The 19927-nt window shown below is 52.1% G+C and overlaps 1 protein-coding gene across 2 annotated transcripts in view; it reads left to right on the top strand.

Annotated features, from left to right (window-relative positions):
• NFAM1 (NFAT activating protein with ITAM motif 1) overlaps positions 1–19927 on the top strand; it is a 31628-nt gene that overhangs the window by 7801 nt on the left and 3900 nt on the right. For both annotated transcript variants that reach the window (XM_060189066.1, XM_060189065.1), the window contains exons 2-4: positions 8583–8912; positions 10207–10319; positions 14794–14892. In XM_060189066.1, coding sequence (XP_060045049.1) covers positions 8583–8912; positions 10207–10319; positions 14794–14892 — 542 coding nt within the window. The remainder of the gene's footprint in view (positions 1–8582; positions 8913–10206; positions 10320–14793; positions 14893–19927) is intronic.

Below are 19927 nucleotides of genomic sequence, written 5' to 3'. Positions count from 1 at the left end.
GTCCAACAATGAACTACATCAACGATGGCAGTAATAATAACCACAACGAGGCTACAACAACAAGGGCAACAAAAGGGGAAAAAAATGGCCTCCAGGAGCGGTGGATTCATGGTGCAGGCACCAAGCCCAGCAATAACCCTGGATTAAAAAAAAAAGTGAATCTTGTGGGGGATAGACTCAGTAGAGTGCACACAAAACCATGCTTGAGGGCCTGGGTTCAAGCCCCCAACCCCCACCTGTAGAGGGAAGCTTTTTCAAGTGATGGGGCAGTGCTGCTGGTGTCTCTTTTTCTCTGTGTCTCTCCTCCCCCACCCCACCCCCCACCTCTCATCCTCTATTGAAAGGAAAAAAGTCATCACTACCAGGAATGGATGAGTGGTGCATGTATCTGGCCCTAGTGATAAACGTGGTGGCAAACAAACAAACACACTTTTTTTTTTTTGCCTCCAGGGTTATCTCTGGGGCTTGGTGCTTGCACTGTGCATCAATCCACTGCTCCTGGCAGCCATTTTCCCCCGTTGTTGTTGGGTAGTTCAGAGAGAAATTGAAAGAGGAGAGGAAGATAGAGTGGGTGAGAAAAAGATAGACACCTGCAGACCTGCTTCACCGCTTGTGAAGTGGACCCCCTGCAGGTGGGGAGCCGAGGGATCAAACTGGGATCCTTGCACAGGTCCCCGAACTTACAAATACACTTTTTAAGAGCAGCCAGAGAAAGGGCCAAGGAGGAGCTGCAGACTAGGGGAGTGCAGGGGTGAGGACAAAGGGGGCAGCTGTGCCTGCAGGTTTCAGGGTCAAGGCCAGAAACAGCAGGAGCCACAGCCTGCCTGGCCTCTTTGCTGACCTCTGGCTAGGAAGCTCTGGCAGGAGCTCTGCAGAGAGTGGGAGGAGGGAGGGAGGCCGAGGACTCAGTGACTTTGTGCCGGAGGGTAGGGGATCTTTAGGGAGACAGAGATTGAAGAGGAGCAGGATGAAAGTGATCTGGCGCTGGCTCTGCAGGAAGGAGGGAGTGCGTTCCCAGCCGGAAGCATTTATATTTTAAAAGGAGGCTGGAGGGGGAGGGGCGCTAAGTCCTGCTGAATTAATCCACTGACAGAGTCTTGGGGCTGCCAGGCCTGGCTGGAACTCCCTAGTATTTCTATCAGGAAATGATCATGTCACCCCCCCCATTCAGGAGCCCACAAGGGCACCCCAGATTTCCAAGACAGTATCACCTCCCTCACCGCCCATGTCCCCTGCCCACCTGCCCCCTCTCTGAATCCTTCCTCTCAACTCCACAGTGCTCCCCAGTCCCTCCTCCTCCCCCCACATACTCTTAGTGCTCTGTCTCAAGACTTTTAGAAAATTCACCCAAGAGCTTGCCTGAGATTAAGCCCCTTTTCCATGCCCTCCCCCCACACCTGACTCCCTCCCACTCTTCCTAGTTCAGTTTAGGAGAAAGATGAAAAGCAAAGATCAAAATGTTCCCAGCTGTGATGCCAAGCTCCCTGCTCTTCACTCTCTGCTGGGTTTCTAGAATTTCTATGGCGAGCATGGTTCATTGCTGGAGCATGGGGAGGCTGAAGAATTTTAATCTAAAGAGTATGGACCGAGTCAGGCGGAGGTGCACCTGGTTGAGCACAAGTTACAATACACAAGGACCCAGGTTCAAGTCCATGAGCCTCACCTGCAGGGGATGGGGTGGGTGGGGAGCTTCACTCATGAGTGGTGAAGCAGGGCTGCAGATGTCTCTCTCCCTTTTTATCCTCCATTTTGATTTCTCTCTGTCTCTACCCAACATATAATAAATAATAAATAAATAAACAAATAAATAAATAAATAAAACATTAAAAAACAGGAGTAAGGACTAGTGACTGGGGGATAACTCACTCAGTAGATTGCACACTGTGTGAGGACCCAGGCTGGAGCCTCTGGCTACCACATGAGAGCAATATCAAAGGGGAATCTTCCCAAGCAGAGATGCAGTGCTGTGATATCTCTCCTCCTCTCTCTGTCTCTCTTCCTTTCTCCCTCTTTCCCTCTCTGTCTCTCACCTTCTTTCTTACAAAAGGTAGGGGGCACCGGGAGGTGGTGCACCTAGTTGAATGCCCGTGTTACAGTGCACAAGGACCTGGGTTTGAGCCCCTGCTCCCCACCTGCAGGGGGAAAGCTTCATGAATGGTGAAGCAGGGCTGCAAGTGTCTCTCTCTCTTTCCTTCTATATCTTCCCCTTCTCTCTCAATTTATCTCTGTCCTGTCAAATAAAATCTAAAGGAAAATATTTATTATGAAAAAAAAGGGACTCAACCCAAGGATGGCCCCTACTCTCCCCCTATGCTGGGTTGAGCCCCTTCCCTGGGTTTCTGCAGCCCCCCCCATGTCTTTCATCAGCTCCCTTCCTAGGGCATGACTACCCCCCACCCCCTCTGCCACCCTGAGATTGCGGAGGGATCACACAGCACTGAAGTGGAGCCCTGGCAGAGCTTGGACCCCTCCTTTCCTCTCTTACTCTCATTCAGAGACAGGGACACAGCTCCCCCCAGCCCCTTCTGCCCTGAACGCCTCCCTCCCATTTCCAAGCGTGCAGAGGCGGAGAGAGTTCTCAGCTCAGCTCATACCCCTCAAGCAGCACAGCTGAGCTGCTGGCCTTTCAAAGTGGGCTGAGAGGGAGTGACTGCTGGAAAAACATCAATTAACACCCAAGAGGTGGACTCACCTCTGGCACCAAGTGCTGGATGCTGGAGCATGGTGTGTGACCCCCCTCCACCCCCTACCACAGCCGCCAGCTGGGCTCTAGATGTACAGGCGGGGTGCAGACAGGCAGTCACAGCCTGTGGCTCAGTGATTGGGAGGTGTTGAAAGCACTGACACCAGCCCATGGCGGTGCTCCCAGGCCCTTCCTCCAGCAACTCCAGAGCCCACTCTCAAAGGTGGCTTCCCCATCGTCCCTTGGGGCTCATTTCTTCACTGGGGCACCTGCCTGGGGTTGGCTTCACTGCACCTGTGTCTCCCCAGCCCCCACTTCAGAAAACCTGGAAAGACAGGAGGGAGGGTATCAGAGGGTTTTCCTTCAAGTCCATCCTAGTGGGAATAGAGATACCTTTAGTACTTAGGATTTAGTCCTTGCACCCTAGTGGGAATAGAGATACCTTTAGTACTTAGGATTTAGTCCTTGCACCCTAGTGGGAATAGAGATACCTTTAGTACTTAGGATTTAGTCCTTGCACCCTAGTGGGAATAGAGATACCTTTAGTACTTAGGATTTAGTCTTTGCACCCTAGTGGGAATAGAGATACCTTTAGTACTTAGGATTTAGTCCTTGCACCCTAGAGTGGGAATAGAGATACCTTTAGTACTTAGGATTTAGTCCTTGCACCCTAGAGTGGGAATAGAGATACCTTTAGTACTTAGGATTTAGTCCTTGCACCCTAGTGGGAATAGAGATACCTTTAGTACTTAGGATTTAGTCCTTGCACCCTAGTGGGAATAGAGATACCTTTAGTACTTAGGATTTAGTCCTTGCACCCTAGAGTGGGAATAGAGATACCTTTAGTACTTAGGATTTAGTCCTTGCACCCTAGTGGGAATAGAGATACCTTTAGTATTTAGGATTTAGTCCTTGCACCCTAGTGGGAATAGAGATACCTTTAGTACTTAGGATTTAGTCCTTGCACCCTAGTGGGAATAGAGATACCTTTAGTACTTAGGATTTAGTCCTTGCACCCTAGAGTGGGAATAGAGATACCTTTAGTACTTAGGATTTAGTCCTTGCACCCTAGAGTGGGAATAGAGATACCTTTAGTACTTAGGATTTAGTCCTTGCACCCTAGTGGGAATAGAGATACCTTTAGTACTTAGGATTTAGTCCTTGCACCCTAGTGGGAATAGAGATACCTTTAGTACTTAGGATTTAGTCCTTGCACCCTAGAGTGGGAATAGAGATACCTTTAGTACTTAGGATTTAGTCCTTGCACCCTAGTGGGAATAGAGATACCTTTAGTACTTAGGATTTAGTCCTTGCACTCTAGTGGGAATAGAGATACCTTTAGTACTTAGGATTTAGTCCTTGCACCCTAGTGGGAATAGAGATACCTTTAGTACTTAGGATTTAGTCCTTGCACCCTAGTGGGAATAGAGATACCTTTAGTACTTAGGATTTAGTCCTTGCACCCTAGAGTGGGAATAGAGATACCTTTAGTACTTAGGATTTAGTCCTTGCACCCTAGAGTGGGAATAGAGATACCTTTAGTACTTAGGATTTAGTCCTTGCACCCTAGAGTGGGAATAGAGATACCTTTAGTACTTAGGATTTAGTCCTTGCACCCTAGAGTGGGAATAGAGATACCTTTAGTACTTAGGATTTAGTCCTTGCACCCTAGTGGGAATAGAGATACCTTTAGTACTTAGGATTTAGTCCTTTCACCCTAGAGTGGGATGCTGAGGCTCCAGGTGAGGAAGGGATTGAGTCCGGGCTGAGGGCAGCTGGGGACAAGGCCTGACCCAGGAAGCTGGGCAAGAGGAGCAGCTGGGAGCCCTGGACTGCTGGGCAGGGGGCAGTCAGAATGGGAAGGTGTGAGAGGTAGAGAGGGAGAGATGGGGAGGAAGTGGAGAGGAGTAAGGAGACACGGGGAGGAAAGAGAGATGAAGAGTATCGTGGAGAGATGGGCAGGCAGAAGGAGAGATTAAGAAGAAGTAGAAGAGACAGGGAGAAGGGAGGAGAGATGGGGAGGCAGATGGAAAGATGGGGAGGAGGGAGGAGAGAGTGGGACCAGACTCCAGATGTGGGTATGTCAAGGCAGCAGTGAGGGAGGGATGCTGGGAGCCTCTTCTGACTCTCTTGGTCCTGCCACAGGATGTTCTCAAGGACCCCACAGGCCACTCTTCTGCCAGTGCCTACAACCAGTCGCTAGCACTCCCTGGGCAGCTCCAAGCATCACTGTCCCCAGGCCCCACATGGGCCAGGCCTGTCTGCCTACTAGCTGACCTAGTTGGGGAGATGGTCTCTGAATGTTTGACTCCCTTTAAGAAAGTTTAGTTCAGGCTAGGAGACAGCTCACCAGGAAAACAAATGCCGTTCATGAGGCCTTGGGTTTGAGTCCCAAAATCACACAGGGAACTCTACAGATGGTAGATAAGTGCTGTGGTGTCTCTTTTTCTCTCTGTTTGTCTCTTTCTCCCCTCTTTCAAAGAAATAAAGAATGAGGGGGGAGGCCCAGGCGTTAGTGCAGTGGGATAAGCGTGCATAGCATGAAGCGCAAGGACTGGCATAAGGATCCTAGTTTGAGTCCCCAGCTCCCCACCTGCAAGTGGGGGTCTTTTCACAGGTGGTGAATCATGTCTGCAGGTGTCTATCTTTTTCTTTCCCTCTCTGTCTTCCCCTCCTCTCTCAATTTCTCTCTGTCCTATCAAACAACAACAATAGCAATAACAATAACAACAAGGGTAACAAAAAGGAAAAAAATGACCTCTAGGAGCAGTGGAGTGGACTCATAGTGCAGGCACCAAGCCCCAGCAATAACCTGGAGGAAAAAAGAAAGGAAGGAATAAATAAAGGAAAACTGGGCATGGGTTTGAGCCATAACACCACATGGGAGTGCCACAGTGAGGGGGGAAGCTCAGGTACTGTCATGCTTTTCTCTCTGTTTCTCTCTCTAATGGAAAAAAGAAGTCACTAGACTTCTAGTGATAGTCACTTCACTAGAGAGAGGTAAAATCATGCCTGCATGGAGACCCTGTTCTGCAGAGAGAGAGAGACAGAGACAGAACGGGGTTAAGACCCCAAAGGTTCCTGCTTCAGGTCTTGCCTGGGCACTGCGAGCAGATTTTTGGGGCCACAGCCTCCTTATCTGCCCAGTGTGTCACCATGTGGTTTCACATGTATGTTGTGACAGTGGTTCCTGGACTGTGCACATTGTGACATGCTTTCAGGGATGACTCAGGGAGCAGGTGACCAGAGGGGTGATCCCATGGCTGAGGGAGAGGACAAGCAGGGCGGAGGCTGAAAGCCTGACAGGCCTGGGAGGAGAGGGGGGTTTTACATGGACGGCAGCTGAGCCACTATGTGGGCTGAGGACCTTCAAATTTATTTATTTATTTATTTATTTATTTATTTATTTATTTATTTATTTTTATTGAATAGAGAAAAATTGAGAGACACTTGCAACTCCCCCTTTGCTGCTTGTGAAGCTTTGTCCTTAGCCAGGTGCATCACCACCTGCTCCCTCATGCCCCCATTTAAAAAAGTTTATTTATTTATTAATGAGAAAGATAGGAGGAGAGAGAGAAAGAACCAGACATCATTCTGGTATATGTGCTGCCGGGGATTGAACTCAGGACCCTGTGCTTGACAGTCCAGTGCCCTAGCCACTGCACCACCTCCCTGACCACCCCCCATTTTTTTTAACTAGTTGGTGGCCTCAAGTTAAGGGGTATGTGTTTTTCAGGTAGAGAGAGAGAGGCAGAGGGAGGGGAAACACCATAGCATTGTGCACCTTTGCTGGGTGTTCTTGAGAGAAGAGTGGGGCTCAAATTCCAGCCCTGGTAGCAAGAAAATAACATGAACAAATAAGAAAATTCATTTAATTAAATTAAAAGAAGGGACAGTGGAGACAACAGCATCATTAGGCCAAACCCAGTGCAGGCCTCCTTCCCTCCCTGCTGCCTCCTCCTATCCTCCCTCTTCTTTCTCTTCTTCCTCTTCTCTTTCCCCCTACTTGTTCTGCCAGGGATTGAACCTCATATGTGCAAAGCATATGCTATACCATTGAGCCAGCTCCCTGGCCTCTTCTGTCTATGCCCAGACTGGCTATTGCTCTGGATGGACAGACCCACCCTCTCTCTTCACCTTTTGGGGACAGTAGCTTCCTGGGAAGCCCATGGTCCCTGTCACAGTGGCAGATCTGAGCCAGGGCCATGTACTCTTCAGATCTGAACCCCCAGACTTCAGCATGAGGACTCCGGGAAGAATACAGAGCAATAGCCATCTATTGTCATAGACTCGCCTGGGAGGGTGAAGATGGGCTTAATTGCACTGTCAGATTCCATCCTTTTCTCAAAAGAGACCTCCGATGGGGAGGATTTTTGGATAGCTGGACAAATGTCTTCCTGCCAGGACAAACAGGAAGTTAGCCTCATCCTGCCGCCAGTGAGTCCAACCTCCCTGGGGCTGGGGTGGCCTTTTGCAGGTCCTGGGGTGGCATGGTCACCTGGGCCAGGTACCGAGGCCCGTGTGTGCAGGAAGAACATGCAGAGCTGCTGGGCAGGACAAACGACAGCCTCAATCACTTGGTCCCAGCCACCCCATTTTCCTTCTTGGCCCACTGAGGGCCCTCGGGCTGGGGCAGGCAATACCCCCCTTTGACCCTGCACACCCAGCAGCCTCCTGGGAAAGCTGGCTCTCAGTCTCTGGGGCACGGGTGTCTCATCTGAGGCTCAGCAAGCTCTAAACATCAGTGTGATCAGAGCTGTGAGCTCCTCTTTCCCTGTCTCTGCTGGAGCTTTCTAGAAGGCCACACTTCCCCCCACCTCCAGAATCCAGCACAGGGCTGCCAGGCCTGAGCACAAGCCAGCCTGGCCTCCCACCAGCCCCAGACCACAGGTGGGAGCCCCTGGTCCCCCCCCCCCATACACACACACAGGTTTGGTCTCCCTGGTGGCAGCCAGGCCTGTGAGTTGTGGCCACTCACTGTTGACCTCAGTTTAGAGCTGGCTGCTGTGGGGCTGCTGGAGAGGAAGGTGCTGGGGGCAGGGTTACAGGGCTTGGGGGAGAAAGGTGATAGCCACTGACCCCAGCCTGGACCTGATTGGCATCTGGGGAGGCAGTGCCAGGACAGCTGCTGAGGGGACACACAGCTGCCTTCCTCTTGGGGGAGGGTGGTACTGGGCCAGAAAGGAGGCAGGTCCCACACAGTTCCTTCCAGGAGGATCAGCGGCCCCCATGGTCTGTTCAGAGGCAGGCGGTGCCTCGCTCTCCCCCACCTCATGAGTTGCTCTACTCTGTACAAACTGGACAGCTTCTTGTTGGCCTCTCTGGAACCTGCCCACCTCCCCTCTGGGCTGAGCAGTGCCCTGGAACCCACCCTGGCCTGCCTGTTACCAGCCAGGAGGGGCTTCCAGAGTTTGTCCCCTACCTGGGGACTTCTCCTTTACCAACCCCGGGGCGTCTCTGATCTCTGACAAGTGCTTTAACCCAGCTCAGCTTCACAACCACTGAAAGAGAATGATCAGGAGTATGGGGTCCGGAGTTTTCCCAGTACATGCATGTACGTGAGGGTGTGTGTGTGCGTGCCACACGCGCACACGCATGCACTCACATAGCTCAACTCCATGCCTGTGGAGAAATGAAGAGCTAGTTGCTTGACCTCCCCAGCCTCCAGGCTCTCTTTCTGCTAAGTGGAACTCTCACCATGTGCTGCTGTGCTGGGGGCGGGGACTCACAAGTGTAAGGCATCTGGCAGAACACCTGCACACACAGTGTTCAGGACCTGTGAGCCACACTCTCTCGCTTGAGTGCACGAGAACCCTGAGTGTGAGCCATGATTTTCAGAGGGTACGGGGGTGCCAGGAGCAGCCTGGACAGTGACCTCCTCCTCTTCCTTCCCCCTCAGGAGGGCAGTCTGTGATCCACACTGGCCCCCCGATCGTGGTGTCCCTGACCAACACGGCTGTCTCCTTCAAGTGCAGAATCACCTACCGGTACACGCTGCTGCTGCAGAGATTCACAGTCAGCTACTTCCTTGTGGACCTCCAGGGCCAGAAGAGGCAGAATGTGCCAGTTGACTGCCAGCCTAGGCAAGGCACAGAGAACCAGACTCTCAGAGCAGAGTGCCAGGTCACTCCCCAGCTGCCTAATGCTTCAGCCACCGGCACCTACTACTGCTCCGTCCACTGGCCAAAAGTCACCATAACAGGCAATGGCACCTTCATCCTGGTCAGAGGTGAGAGTCCTTCCATCATGCTCCCTGTGGTGTGGGGCCATGAGGCTTCAGGCAGCAGTTTGGGACACACATCTGAAGTGAGGGGTGTTTGTCTCGTCGTTCGGCTTCTGCAAAGCAGGGAAGAACTCCCCAGGAGCCCCTGAAGATGGGACTGTGCTAACTTAGGGTGTGGAAACAGACCCAGGCTGCAGTCACCAATGCCAGGTGACCTGAGGAAGGCTCCTGACCTCTGTGTCCCACAGCACTGTGTGTGTGCGTGCAGAGTGGGGCGTGTGCATTTGCAGTGGCTGTGAGTGAGTGTAGGCTCATGAGGAAAAGTCTGGGGAGAAGGGCTAGGGGAAAAGCTCATGTGGACAGTGCGCTTATTTGCTATGTGCACAACCCAGGTTCGAGCCCAGCCCTCACTATGTTGAAGGAAGCTTCAGTGTTGTGGTCTCTCTCTCTCTCTCTGCCTTTCAGTCTCTATCTTTAGAGAGAGAGAAGAAAAACATAGGGGCCAGGAGATAGCACACTTACCCAGTAGAGTGCACACTTTGCATCCTCAAAGATCTGCCACCACATGGGAGCGCCTGCACGCAGAAGCCTCACGAATGGTGGAGCAGTGCTGTGGTCTCTCCTCCTCTCTCTCTTTGTCTCTTATCCTTTATTAATAATAAAAGAGTCCACCAGGAGCAGTGGCATCTTGCTGGCACAGAGCTCCAGCAATAACCCTGTTGGCGAAGATGGAAGGAAGGAAGGAAGGGAAAAAGGAAGACAGATTTCTCTGAGCTGACTTCTGTGACCCCACTGGGAGGAGTCAGAGCTTTGGGGTCACATAGATTTGAACTTGGACCCTGGTCCTACTGCTTGCCAGGATGTGACCTTGAGGCTGGCCGCATGGAATTCTCTGCTTGTGGAAGGCAGAGTAGGAGTGATGACAACATGGGTGAGAAGGGAAGGGAGGCTGTGTCCGCTGCCAGCCCTGCTGCTTGCCAGGTCCACCTTTCACTCACCCTCACCACCTGCCCATGGAGCTCCCCAGAAGTGGTGTAACTCTTCTGGGTCCCACAGCCACTCTGGATGGAAGCAGTGCTGGGTGGGAGGCCAGTGAGGAAGCCAATGATGAGCCCTTTGCCCTTAATGATGATCGTGGTAGCACCCTTGTTAAGGGCTGTCTGAACCTGTGTGGGCTTGAGGATTTGGGAGAGCAGGGCTGGAGTCCCTGTGGGGGAGTGTGTAAGAGGGGTCCTGGAAAAGGAGAACGTGCCAGGTGGGTGGTGTGGGATCTAATCCCTTTGCTCCCCTGTCCTGCTAGACACAGGGTACCAGCCTTCCCCCCCAGGCCTCCAGAACACCCTGCTCTTTTGCTTCCTCGGCCTCCTGGTGTTCCTGAGCATCCTGGGCACAGCGGCACTGCTCTGGAAGAAGGTAGGGGCCACATGCAAGAGGGTGCCTGCCCAGCTGCTGTGGGCCTGGGAGACGCACACTTGTGGAACTTTCCCCTGTGATGAGGCCTGTCCCCTGTGGCTCTCCTTTGCCTGAAACCTGTGTTCTGTCTCCTTTCAAGGGAGGGCCCTCTGAGTGTCTGATGAAAGCCCTGCTCATGCTCCCCAATTCTAGCTGACAGTATAGGAGCCCCCAGTCTGGGCCTCAGCAACATGGAAAGAAGAAGCATTTTCTTAGAGCTGCTGGATACCGGGCCCCCTCCTACACATGGTCTTGGGAGGGAGGGCAGAGTCCTGCAGCCAGTTCTGTACTAGGCCCTGGGCTATCCTGCCCCATGCCACATCCACTTCCACCCCGCAGGCATCAAGTGCAGTGTTGGCAGAAACTGTGTCCTCTTCTGCCCTCAGCTCGTGGGTGTCTGACATCTAGTAGATTCTCAGTCAGTACTGGCTGAGTGGAAAGAAATAATGCTCAATGGGTGCTAGGCTCTGCCATGCTCTGGGGCACCATAAAGGTGGCATCAGGATTCCCAATTACAGCCAGAGTCTACTGTCCTCTGTCTGGGTCCTTCTGTTCACTTGTCTATATTTTCTAATTTCCTGCTTTTAATTTATTTTAAAAATAAGTAAATACTACTTATTTATTTATTAGATAAAGATAGAAGGAGGAGATAGAGAGGGAGAGAGAAAGGAAGACACCAGCAGCCCTGCTTCACCACTCATGAAGCTTCTCCCCTATAGGTGGGGAACAAAGGCTTGAACCCAGGTCCTTGAGCACAGTGATATGTGCACTTAACCAGATGCACCACCTCTCAGATCCTCTAATCTCCTTTAGTGACTATGCGCTGGTCTCCTTATAAAAAATGGGGGTGTTGTAGGCTTTAGCTTGGGTTTAATTTTAGTGGTGCAAATTTAGTTTGATTTTAAAAATGGAACTGCTGTTTTACTTTGGTGCTTACACTGGTAGGGAAATCAGCTGGATCCAGCATGGAAAGTCAGGGCCAGCCCTCTGGGGTTCAGGAAACCCTCCGCCAGCCTGCTGGTGAGAAGGGCAGTTTTCTGTCTTCACAGGTGGCAAGCCAGCAAATGGGAAAAGTGAGCAAAGTTCTGATACCATCTCATGGGTGGAAAAAGAAGTTTAGGGGGCCAGGCAGTAGTGCAGCAGGTTAAGCGCACATGGCGCAAAGCACAAGGATCGGCGGCGTAAGGATCCTAGTTCAAGCCCCCCGGCTCCCCACCTGCAGGGGGGTTGCTTCACAAGTGATGAAGCAGGTCTACAGGTGTCTTTCTCCCTCTCTGTCTTCCCCTCCTCTCTCCATTTCTCTCTGTCCTATCCAACAACAACGACATCAATAACAACAATAATAATAACCACAACAAACAACCTGTTTATCAAACAACCAGGGCAACAAAAGGGAAAAAATAGACTCCAGGAGCACTTGATCCATGGTGCATGCACCGGGGTCCCAGTGCCCCAGGAATAACCCTGGAGGCAAACGAAAGAAAGAAAGGAAGAAAGAAAGAAAGAAAGAGGAAAAAGAGAAGTTTCTCCTCAGGTGGAGGACACATGGAAGAATGTGGAGCCCTGAGGGCTGATTGGGTCTGGCATTTTGGCCCTCCCCTAAATTGTTTGAGATTTCAGCGTGACAGACCTTTCTTTAAAATGAGTGCCAGTGAAGGCCAGGAGGCAAAGCCCCCAGTTAAACACATATCACCATGCACAAGGACTTGGCTTCAAGTCCACAAAGCCCCCATGCATGGAGGAAGCTCCATGAGTGGTCAATCAGTGCTGCAGTTGTCTCCCTTTCTCTCCTACCTTCTCAGTTTCTCTGTCTATCCAAAAGAAGAAAGAGCACACACACACACACACACACACACACACACACACACACACACACACCTTTAGACTAGTAAGATTGAATGTAGCAATTAGGTTCAGCTGTGCTCTAAGGGAATAGATAAGGTTTCTAGGTGAGGTAGAGTATGCTTAAGAATAAGTAGAGGTTTGATTTAGGAGAGCTCTCTGTGAGTATCTTATTCCTGTAGGCCTGGCCTCTCCCTCGTGGCAGGGCCCAGTATCCCTGGTAGTCCCTGCACATCACGAGAGTGTCTCAGAGGAGGAGGGCTGTCCAGGTGACATGCCACCAGTGGATGGAGCCCATGGGCAGAGTGGTTCCTCAGGGTAGCCATTTCTTGGTAGGTCCTGGACCGTGAGGCTCAGGCCACCAACTCTGGGCTTCTGAGAGCCCTTCTCCTGCAGAAGCAGTGTCCCCTGCCAGTGCAGGCAGTCCCTGAGTGCGTGAGGTCTGCTTCAGGTGGAGCACTCACTGCCTCCTCTGCCCAGGTGGTCTGAACTGCCCCTCCCTCAGGACCCTCAAGGGCCAGAAGACAGCAGCTGCAGGCAGGTAGGAAGGCAGTTGGGGCCAGTCCTGGTCCTGCCTTCAGAGTCCCAGTCCTTCTCTCCCTACCTCACCTCTCTCCAGAAGCCAGCCTGTGTGTCCCTGGGGTGCTGGAATACCTTCCTCGTGCTCTCCCATGCCACTTCCTGCCAAGACACTCACTCTGAGCTCGGAGACCTCCTCTAATGTTTTGGGGGGCTACTGCCAGAACAGCCTCCATATTTTTGCTCAGGCCACTAGCAAGCCTGGGTCCTCTTCTAGGACCCCATGGTGGCACTTCCTCCCAGGCTACCTTGTCAATCTCAGAGCAGGCCTGGAGGCCAGGCCCTGTCTCACTCAGCGGTACACCTCTATCTGCAGATTCATACCCCTCCAGCCAGAGTGTCTAAGCCGCCTCACCTGGATCAGCAGGAGACAGGCACCAGCTCTCCAGCTATCTTGAGGGGAGCACATACACCCCTTGGCTGTGACAGTCCCCTCAAGAAGCAAGTAGTTGTGTGGATGGGGTGGGGAACAGCGTAATGGTTCTGCAGAAGACTCATGCCTGAGGCTGTCAGGTCCTGGGTTCATTCCCCAGCACCACCATAAGCCAGAGCTGAGCAGTGTCCTGGATAAAAAAGAAACTGGTGGGGCTGGTGAGCTGGTGCAACCCCAGGGCAGACACCTCCCAAGGGCACAGTGAGAATCAAATGAAAAACCGGGTCCCCAGGCTAAACTGCAGATTGCTATGTGGTCACCTATGAAACAGCCGGCCAGACTAAGAGGGAAAAGAGGAAGGACACTTCCAGGGCAGGTCAGACCCAGAAGGGGTGGGGAGGTGAGTCACACAGGCTTAGTTTCAAGTGCCTTCGCCACCTCCTGGCTCTGTAACCTCAGGCAAGTCACTGACCCTCTCTGAACCTCTCCTCCCAGGCCCCCAGTGTGAAGTGGGCGTCTGGGAAGACCAGGCTTGCAGGCTCACTGAAGGGTACCTGAGATAGAGCAGGCAGTGCCTCCACAGCTCGAGCCCTTCCCCACCTCCCTCACCCCCTCCCGCAGCCATTAGTGCGCAGGGATGGGGAGGCGCTGGCTTCTGCCTGAGAGTTAAGTAGCTCTCAGAGCTAATCCCTGGTAAACGGGCTGGGGCTTGGCAGGCAGCCAGGGTTTTTAATTAGCTCCTGCTCGGAGATGAGGCTGCTGTTGTTCCACTGTTGGCAGCGTGGTGCCGGCAATGAGGGGGGACGTTAGGACGGCTGCCTGCCTGTTCCCTGAGCCCCTCCCCTTCCAGCAGTTCTGCCCCTGCAGCCCTGAGTGCTTCCCGCAGAGCCCTGAGCCTTCTGGGGCTGCTTCTTGGGTCAGAGTGCTGAGATTTTCCCGGGGCCCTGAGAGGCCTCTCTAGCCCACCGTGGAGTCCTCACCACGCATGCCCTCTATGCATGCTGTTCCCTCTGCCTCGCTTCCCTCCTGGCCCAGGTAACTTCTCAGCCTCCAGGTTCTAACGGTCCCTCTTTGACAGCTTGGGTATCTGTCCCCTCTCTGCCAGGGGCTCTGCTCTGCTGATCAGTGTGGCCAGTGGCTGGGGCACAATTGCCCATGTATCAGCCTGTTGGCACCTCACTCCAAGGAGCAGGTGCCCACCTGGCACAAGAGTGGCCAGCAAGAGTGCCTGTCCAGTAAGTGTGAGAGCCACCTAATTGCTGCCCAGTGACAATACTCGCCTCCTCCTCACCTCCCTAAATGTATGTGACAGTCTCTTGAAGGAGGGTTACTGCTGAGGAAATCAAAGCCCAGAGTCAGATTAGTTCAGCAGACCAGCGGGGACAGTGACCCCAGACAGCCGGCTTGGCGGCCACCCACTCAGGATGGCCCACAGCAGCAGGCCCCAGCTCTGCGCATGAGTGCTGCTCCAGGTTCCACGCCAGTCTCAGAGCTACTGGCCACATTTCCCAGGAAAGGGTGGGAGGACAGTGGTGGGCTTCAGTGTGACTTCATGACAAGCTGCCTGGTGGGGTCTGTGCAGGGTGGTGGGCGGCAGCCACTGGTCTTCAGTTCTAACAGCAGTGTCCTCTGTCCCCACAGCAGCACATGGAGTCTCCAGGGAAGCCCCCTGCAGAGAACAGCCCAGCCCCCCACTCCACGAGCTGTCCTGAGCAGTCTCCAGTGGATTCTGTCTACACGGTGAGTTTTCTGTCTACACGGTGAGTCAGGCCTGGTCCCTCTCAGCTGGTGCAAGGTCTGGTTTCCTGACTCAATCCCAAGGCCAGCCTGTGCCTCTCTCAGCCTCTGGGTCTGTGACCTGAGAACTATAATCCCAGTCTTCTAGGCACTCTCTGAAATTGAACCTAGATGACAAGGTGTGTGACCCCAAGTCCCTGGCATGTGAGAGGTGCCACCCTATGTCTCTCCTTGGCATGCCCTTGCCCTCATCACAGTATGGGATACAGAATGGGATAGGAGGCCTGAAAGCTTCCTAAGCAACATTAATCAGGCATCAATCCTCCCCACCCTGTTTTTTTTTTTTGCTTCCAGGCTTATTGCTGGGGCCCGATGCCTGCATCATGAATCCACTGCTCTTGGAGGCTTTTTTCCCCCTTTTGTTGCCCTTGTTGTTTTATCATTATTGTGGTTATTTTTATTGTTGTTACTGATGTCATTGTTGTTGGATAGGACAGAAAGAAATCGAAAGAGGAGGGGAAGACAGGGGGAGAGAAGGAGAGACACCTGCAGACCTGCTTCACCGCTTGTGAATCGACTCCCCTGCAGGTGGGGAGTCGGGGGCTCAAACCAGGATTCTTACGCTGGTTCTTGCGCTTTGCACCACCTGTGCTTAACTTGTTGCACTACCACCTGACCCCCTCACCCACCCACCCTGTTTTTATTCCACAAGCAACCCTGCCAAGCAGGAATTCCCACAAGAGGAAAAGGTCAGGTGCTACCCATCCATCCCATGCTCTTCAGACATCTGAGTTTTCAGCTCTTCATTCCTCCACTCCCCTACCACACAGGTGGCATTTGATGCCCTCATGGTCAAGTGGGGATCTGGGCTGAGATGTCCTTTGTTCTGTTGCATCATAACATTTGCTGTCACTGTGACTGTTGTCTTTATTATCTAGGAGAGTCTCAGTCATCTGCAGGGGCTGGGAGCAGGTGTGCACCCCACTTGTTCAGCACACAGCCACTCTGTCCACTAGTTCCAATATTTAAGTGGCTCCTTGCAGAGAAAGGCAAGAATTTCTGCCTCTCAGAGTTGGCTGGATTCTCAACTCTGTGATGTGTAGAGTTAACAGGTTAGGAGTCTCCATTAGATTCTGCCTGTACCTCTGTTCACTGCACCTGTCCCTTCCATACCAACCGGAGATGTGACACTCAGGCCCCTTCTCAGTCCCCACAAATCCCCACACAGAAGGGGTTCAGATTGCGGCTCTGAGGCTGGGAGGGATGAAGACAAGGCAGAGGGATTGTCCCTCTCCAGGGGAGCACTGATAGCTCCAAATAGAGCCTAATCCAGCAGGCTCTTCAAGGACCTTCAGCTCCTGCCCCCACTCCAGGAATTTCTACCAGTCTCTGCTTCCCACAGGCTCCACACCATCCCCCCAACACACACACTTACCCTGCTATTCTCCCAAAAGGAATTCTGGTGTCAGCTGTCAGATGAAAACATTTCTCTCTCTCCATACACACACATGCACATATGTGAGATCTCTCTCTCTTGGAATATATATACACACAACCATGATCCTGATCCTATCTTCTTCCAGGATAAATACTAGTAACATTGACTCCTATATCTAGATACCTACAAAGATACACACATACATTTTTTTAAATAATTTTTTAAAATATTTTATTTTATTTATTTATTCCCTTTTGTTGCCCTTGTTGTTTTATTGTTGTAGTTATTATTGTTGTTGTCGTCGTTGTTGGATAGGACAGAGAGAAATGGAGAGAGGAGGGGAAGACAGAGAGGGAGAGAGAAAATAGACACCTGCAGACCTGCTTCACCGCCTGTGAAGCGACTCCCCTGCAGGTGGGGAGCCGGGGTTCGAACCGGGATCCTTATGCCGGTCCTTGTGCTTTGCGCCACCTGCTGCGCTACAGCCCGACTCCCCACACACATACATTTAAAAAAATATTTTAATTTATGAGAAATAGGAGGAGAAAGAGAGAAAGAACCAGACATCACTCTGGTACATGTGCTGCCGGGGACTGAACTCAAAACCTCATGCTTGAGAGTCCAATGTTTTATCCCTTGCGCCACCTCCCAGACCACCAGACATTTTTTTTTTTTATTGCCACCAGGGTTATTGCTGGGGCTCGGTGCCAGCACTAAGAATCCACTGCTCCCAGTGGCCACTTTTTCTGTTTCTTTTCTTCTTTCCATTTTATGACAGGACAGAGAGAAATTGAGAGGGGAGGGGAGACAGAGAGGAGCAAAAGAAGGACAAACACCTGCAGACCTGCTTCACCACTCATGAAGTGTCACCCCTGCAGGTGAGGAGTGGGGTGCATTTAACTGGGTGCGCCACCACCCAGCTCCCACAAGACATTTTTCACCTGAGTAACTATATCTTTTTTTCATGACTAAATATCCTCAGATAAGATGATTTCTCATGGAGGAGACTCACTCTGGCCCAGACCAGCTTTAGATGCTCCCTCTCCCCAGTCTTGGGCAGACTTGGTGAGAGGCCCAACTGCCCAGCCAGATCTTGTAGGGGCTTGGAGAGGTGTGAGGACCGGAAGGAGAGAGAACTGTATTAATGGTGTGTGAGTACATGCGTGCGTGAGTGTGCGTGTTCTTTGGTGCTTCAGGTAGGCAAGTCTTTTGTATAACCATTGTGTTATCTCCCCAGCCCCTGGGTTAGCTCTTTTTTTTTTTAAATTTATTCCCTTTTGTTTCCCCCCTTTTTTATTGTTGTAGTTATTATTGTTGTTGTCATCGTTGTTGGATAGGACAGAGAGAAATGGAGAGAGGAGGAGAAGACAGAGAAGAGGAGAGAAAGATAGACACCTGCAGACCTGCTTCACTGCTTGTGAAGTGACTCCCCTGAAGGTGGGGAGCCGGGGGCTCGAACCGAGATCCTTATGCCGGTCCTTGAGCTTTGCGCCACCTGCACTTAACCCACTGTGCTACCGTCCGACTCCCCTGTATTAGCCCTTGAGGCTGAGGCTGCCAGGGAACTGGGCCTGTGCAGGTGAGAATAACATTAGCTACAGCCATGATACCATCAGGAGCCCCTTCCCTTGCTGGACACTAAGATGACACCCCTCCCCTTATCTTAATATCCTCACCATAGGCTTTAGCACACAGGGTTGCCCCCATTGCTACCATCTTCAGTTCATCTTCTGTCTATTGCAGGCAGTAGAAAGAAGGGTTTTTGTTTGTTTGTTTATTTGTTTTTTGCCTGCACTATGAATCCACTGCCACTGGAGGCTGTTTTTTCCCTTTTGTTGCCCTTGTTTTTTATCCTCATTGTTGCTGGATAGGACAGAGAGAAATTAAGAGAGATGGGGAAGACAGAGAGAGGAAGAGAAAGACAGACACCTGCAGACCTGCTTCACCACTTATGAAGCAACCCCCCTGCAGGTGGAGAGCCGGGGGCTCGAACCAGGATCCTTATGCCAGTCCTTGCACTTAGTGCCATGTGCGCTTAACCCTCTGTGCTACCGCCCAGCCCCCCAGATTTTTTTTAATATTGGCTATGTAGAGCAACCTTGCTGAATTCATTAATTCTAATGGCTTTTCTGTAAATATCTTTGTATTTCTGTGAGCCTAGATTCATGTCATCTACCCCTGACAACTCCCAAATTTGTAACTTTAGCTCAACTATCTCGCCTTTTTTACTTTATATTTTTAAATTTTAACCAGAGCACTGCTCAGCTCCGGCTAATAGTGGTGCACAGAATTGAACCTGGGACTTCAGAGTCTCAGGCATCAAAGTCTTTTGCATCACCACTGAGCTGTCTCCCCAGTCCCAAACACCTCACTGCATACCAGTATCGCTTCATTTGGAAGTCTCCTTGGCACCTCTCAGACCTGATTCCCATCTTTCCCTGCCAAAGCACCTCTTCCCACAACCTTCTCCTCATGGTTCATTTGGTTATGTCCTTCCCGCCACCCAGTCTAACCATCCCGACAGGACCTCTCCTTTCCTTTCTTCTGTTGGCTTCAGCCTGCAGGAAGGCCTCAGCACTGACTGCAGCCTCTGCCCAGGCAGGTGACCATATGGGTCCATCCTATGGCCCACTGGGCAGCAGGCGAGAGTATGGAGGGCCAGGGCCCATGAACACTCCTCATGTTCCTGCATGGTTCAACACAGTTCAGCATACCCCAGCTTAGCCCAGCTTAGCCCAGAAAAGTCCAGTTTAGCTCAGCTCAGCCCAGCAAAGCCTAGCTCAGGCCAGCAATGTCTAACCCAGCCCAGCTCAGCACAGCTTCATTTAGCAAAGCCCAGCAAAACCCAGCTCAGCCCAGCAAAGTCCAGCTTAGCCCAGTTTAGCACAGCACAGCACAGTGCAGCATAGCACAGCACAGCCTAGCAAATGCCAACAAAGGCCAGCTTAGCCCAGCAATGTCTAACTCAGCCCAACACAGCCCAGCTCAGCCCAGCTCAGCCCAGCTCAGCCCAGCTCAGCTCAGCTCAGCCCAGCTAAACCCAGCTCAGCTCAGCTCAGCCTAGCTCAGCCCAGCTCAGCTCAGCTCAGCCTAGCTCAGCCCAGCTGAGCCCAGGTCAGCTCTGACTACTCCAGGGCAGCCCCCTCAGCCCCAGACCCCCCTCAGTCTCAGCCCCAGCCCCACCAGGCCTGGCCCAATGCAGTCCATTCAAAAGTTCAGGTCCTCTCTGAGCAAGAGACAGTCCCCAACCCTCAGGAGAGTCTGTTTCCAGCCTTGCAGGACTTCCAGTTGACAAGGCCACCCTGCATTTCACAGCCTAGTGAAGCAGGTCACACAGAGAATGCAAATGCAGCCCAGCTGGTCAGGACTTGTCAAAGGCTCACTCAGCAGCTGGTAATTGACAGCCACCTCTACAGTGTCTGCTGCCCTCAGCCCTGCAGCTGCTCCTGCCCTGCCTGCCCTGCCCTGCCCTGCCCTGCCCTGCCCTGCCCAAAGCAGCCCTCCCCGCCTTCCCCTGTGGGTCAGAGCCCTGGTGTTCTGCTTGTACCCAGCCCTGGTCCAGTTTGAATAACTCCCACCTCTGGCTGAATATCTAGGCCA

The sequence above is a fragment of the Erinaceus europaeus genome, chromosome 4 (assembly GCF_950295315.1).
Source record: "Erinaceus europaeus chromosome 4, mEriEur2.1, whole genome shotgun sequence".
NCBI lineage: Eukaryota > Metazoa > Chordata > Mammalia > Eulipotyphla > Erinaceidae > Erinaceus > Erinaceus europaeus.
This window is presented reverse-complemented; position numbering and strand designations above follow the sequence as displayed.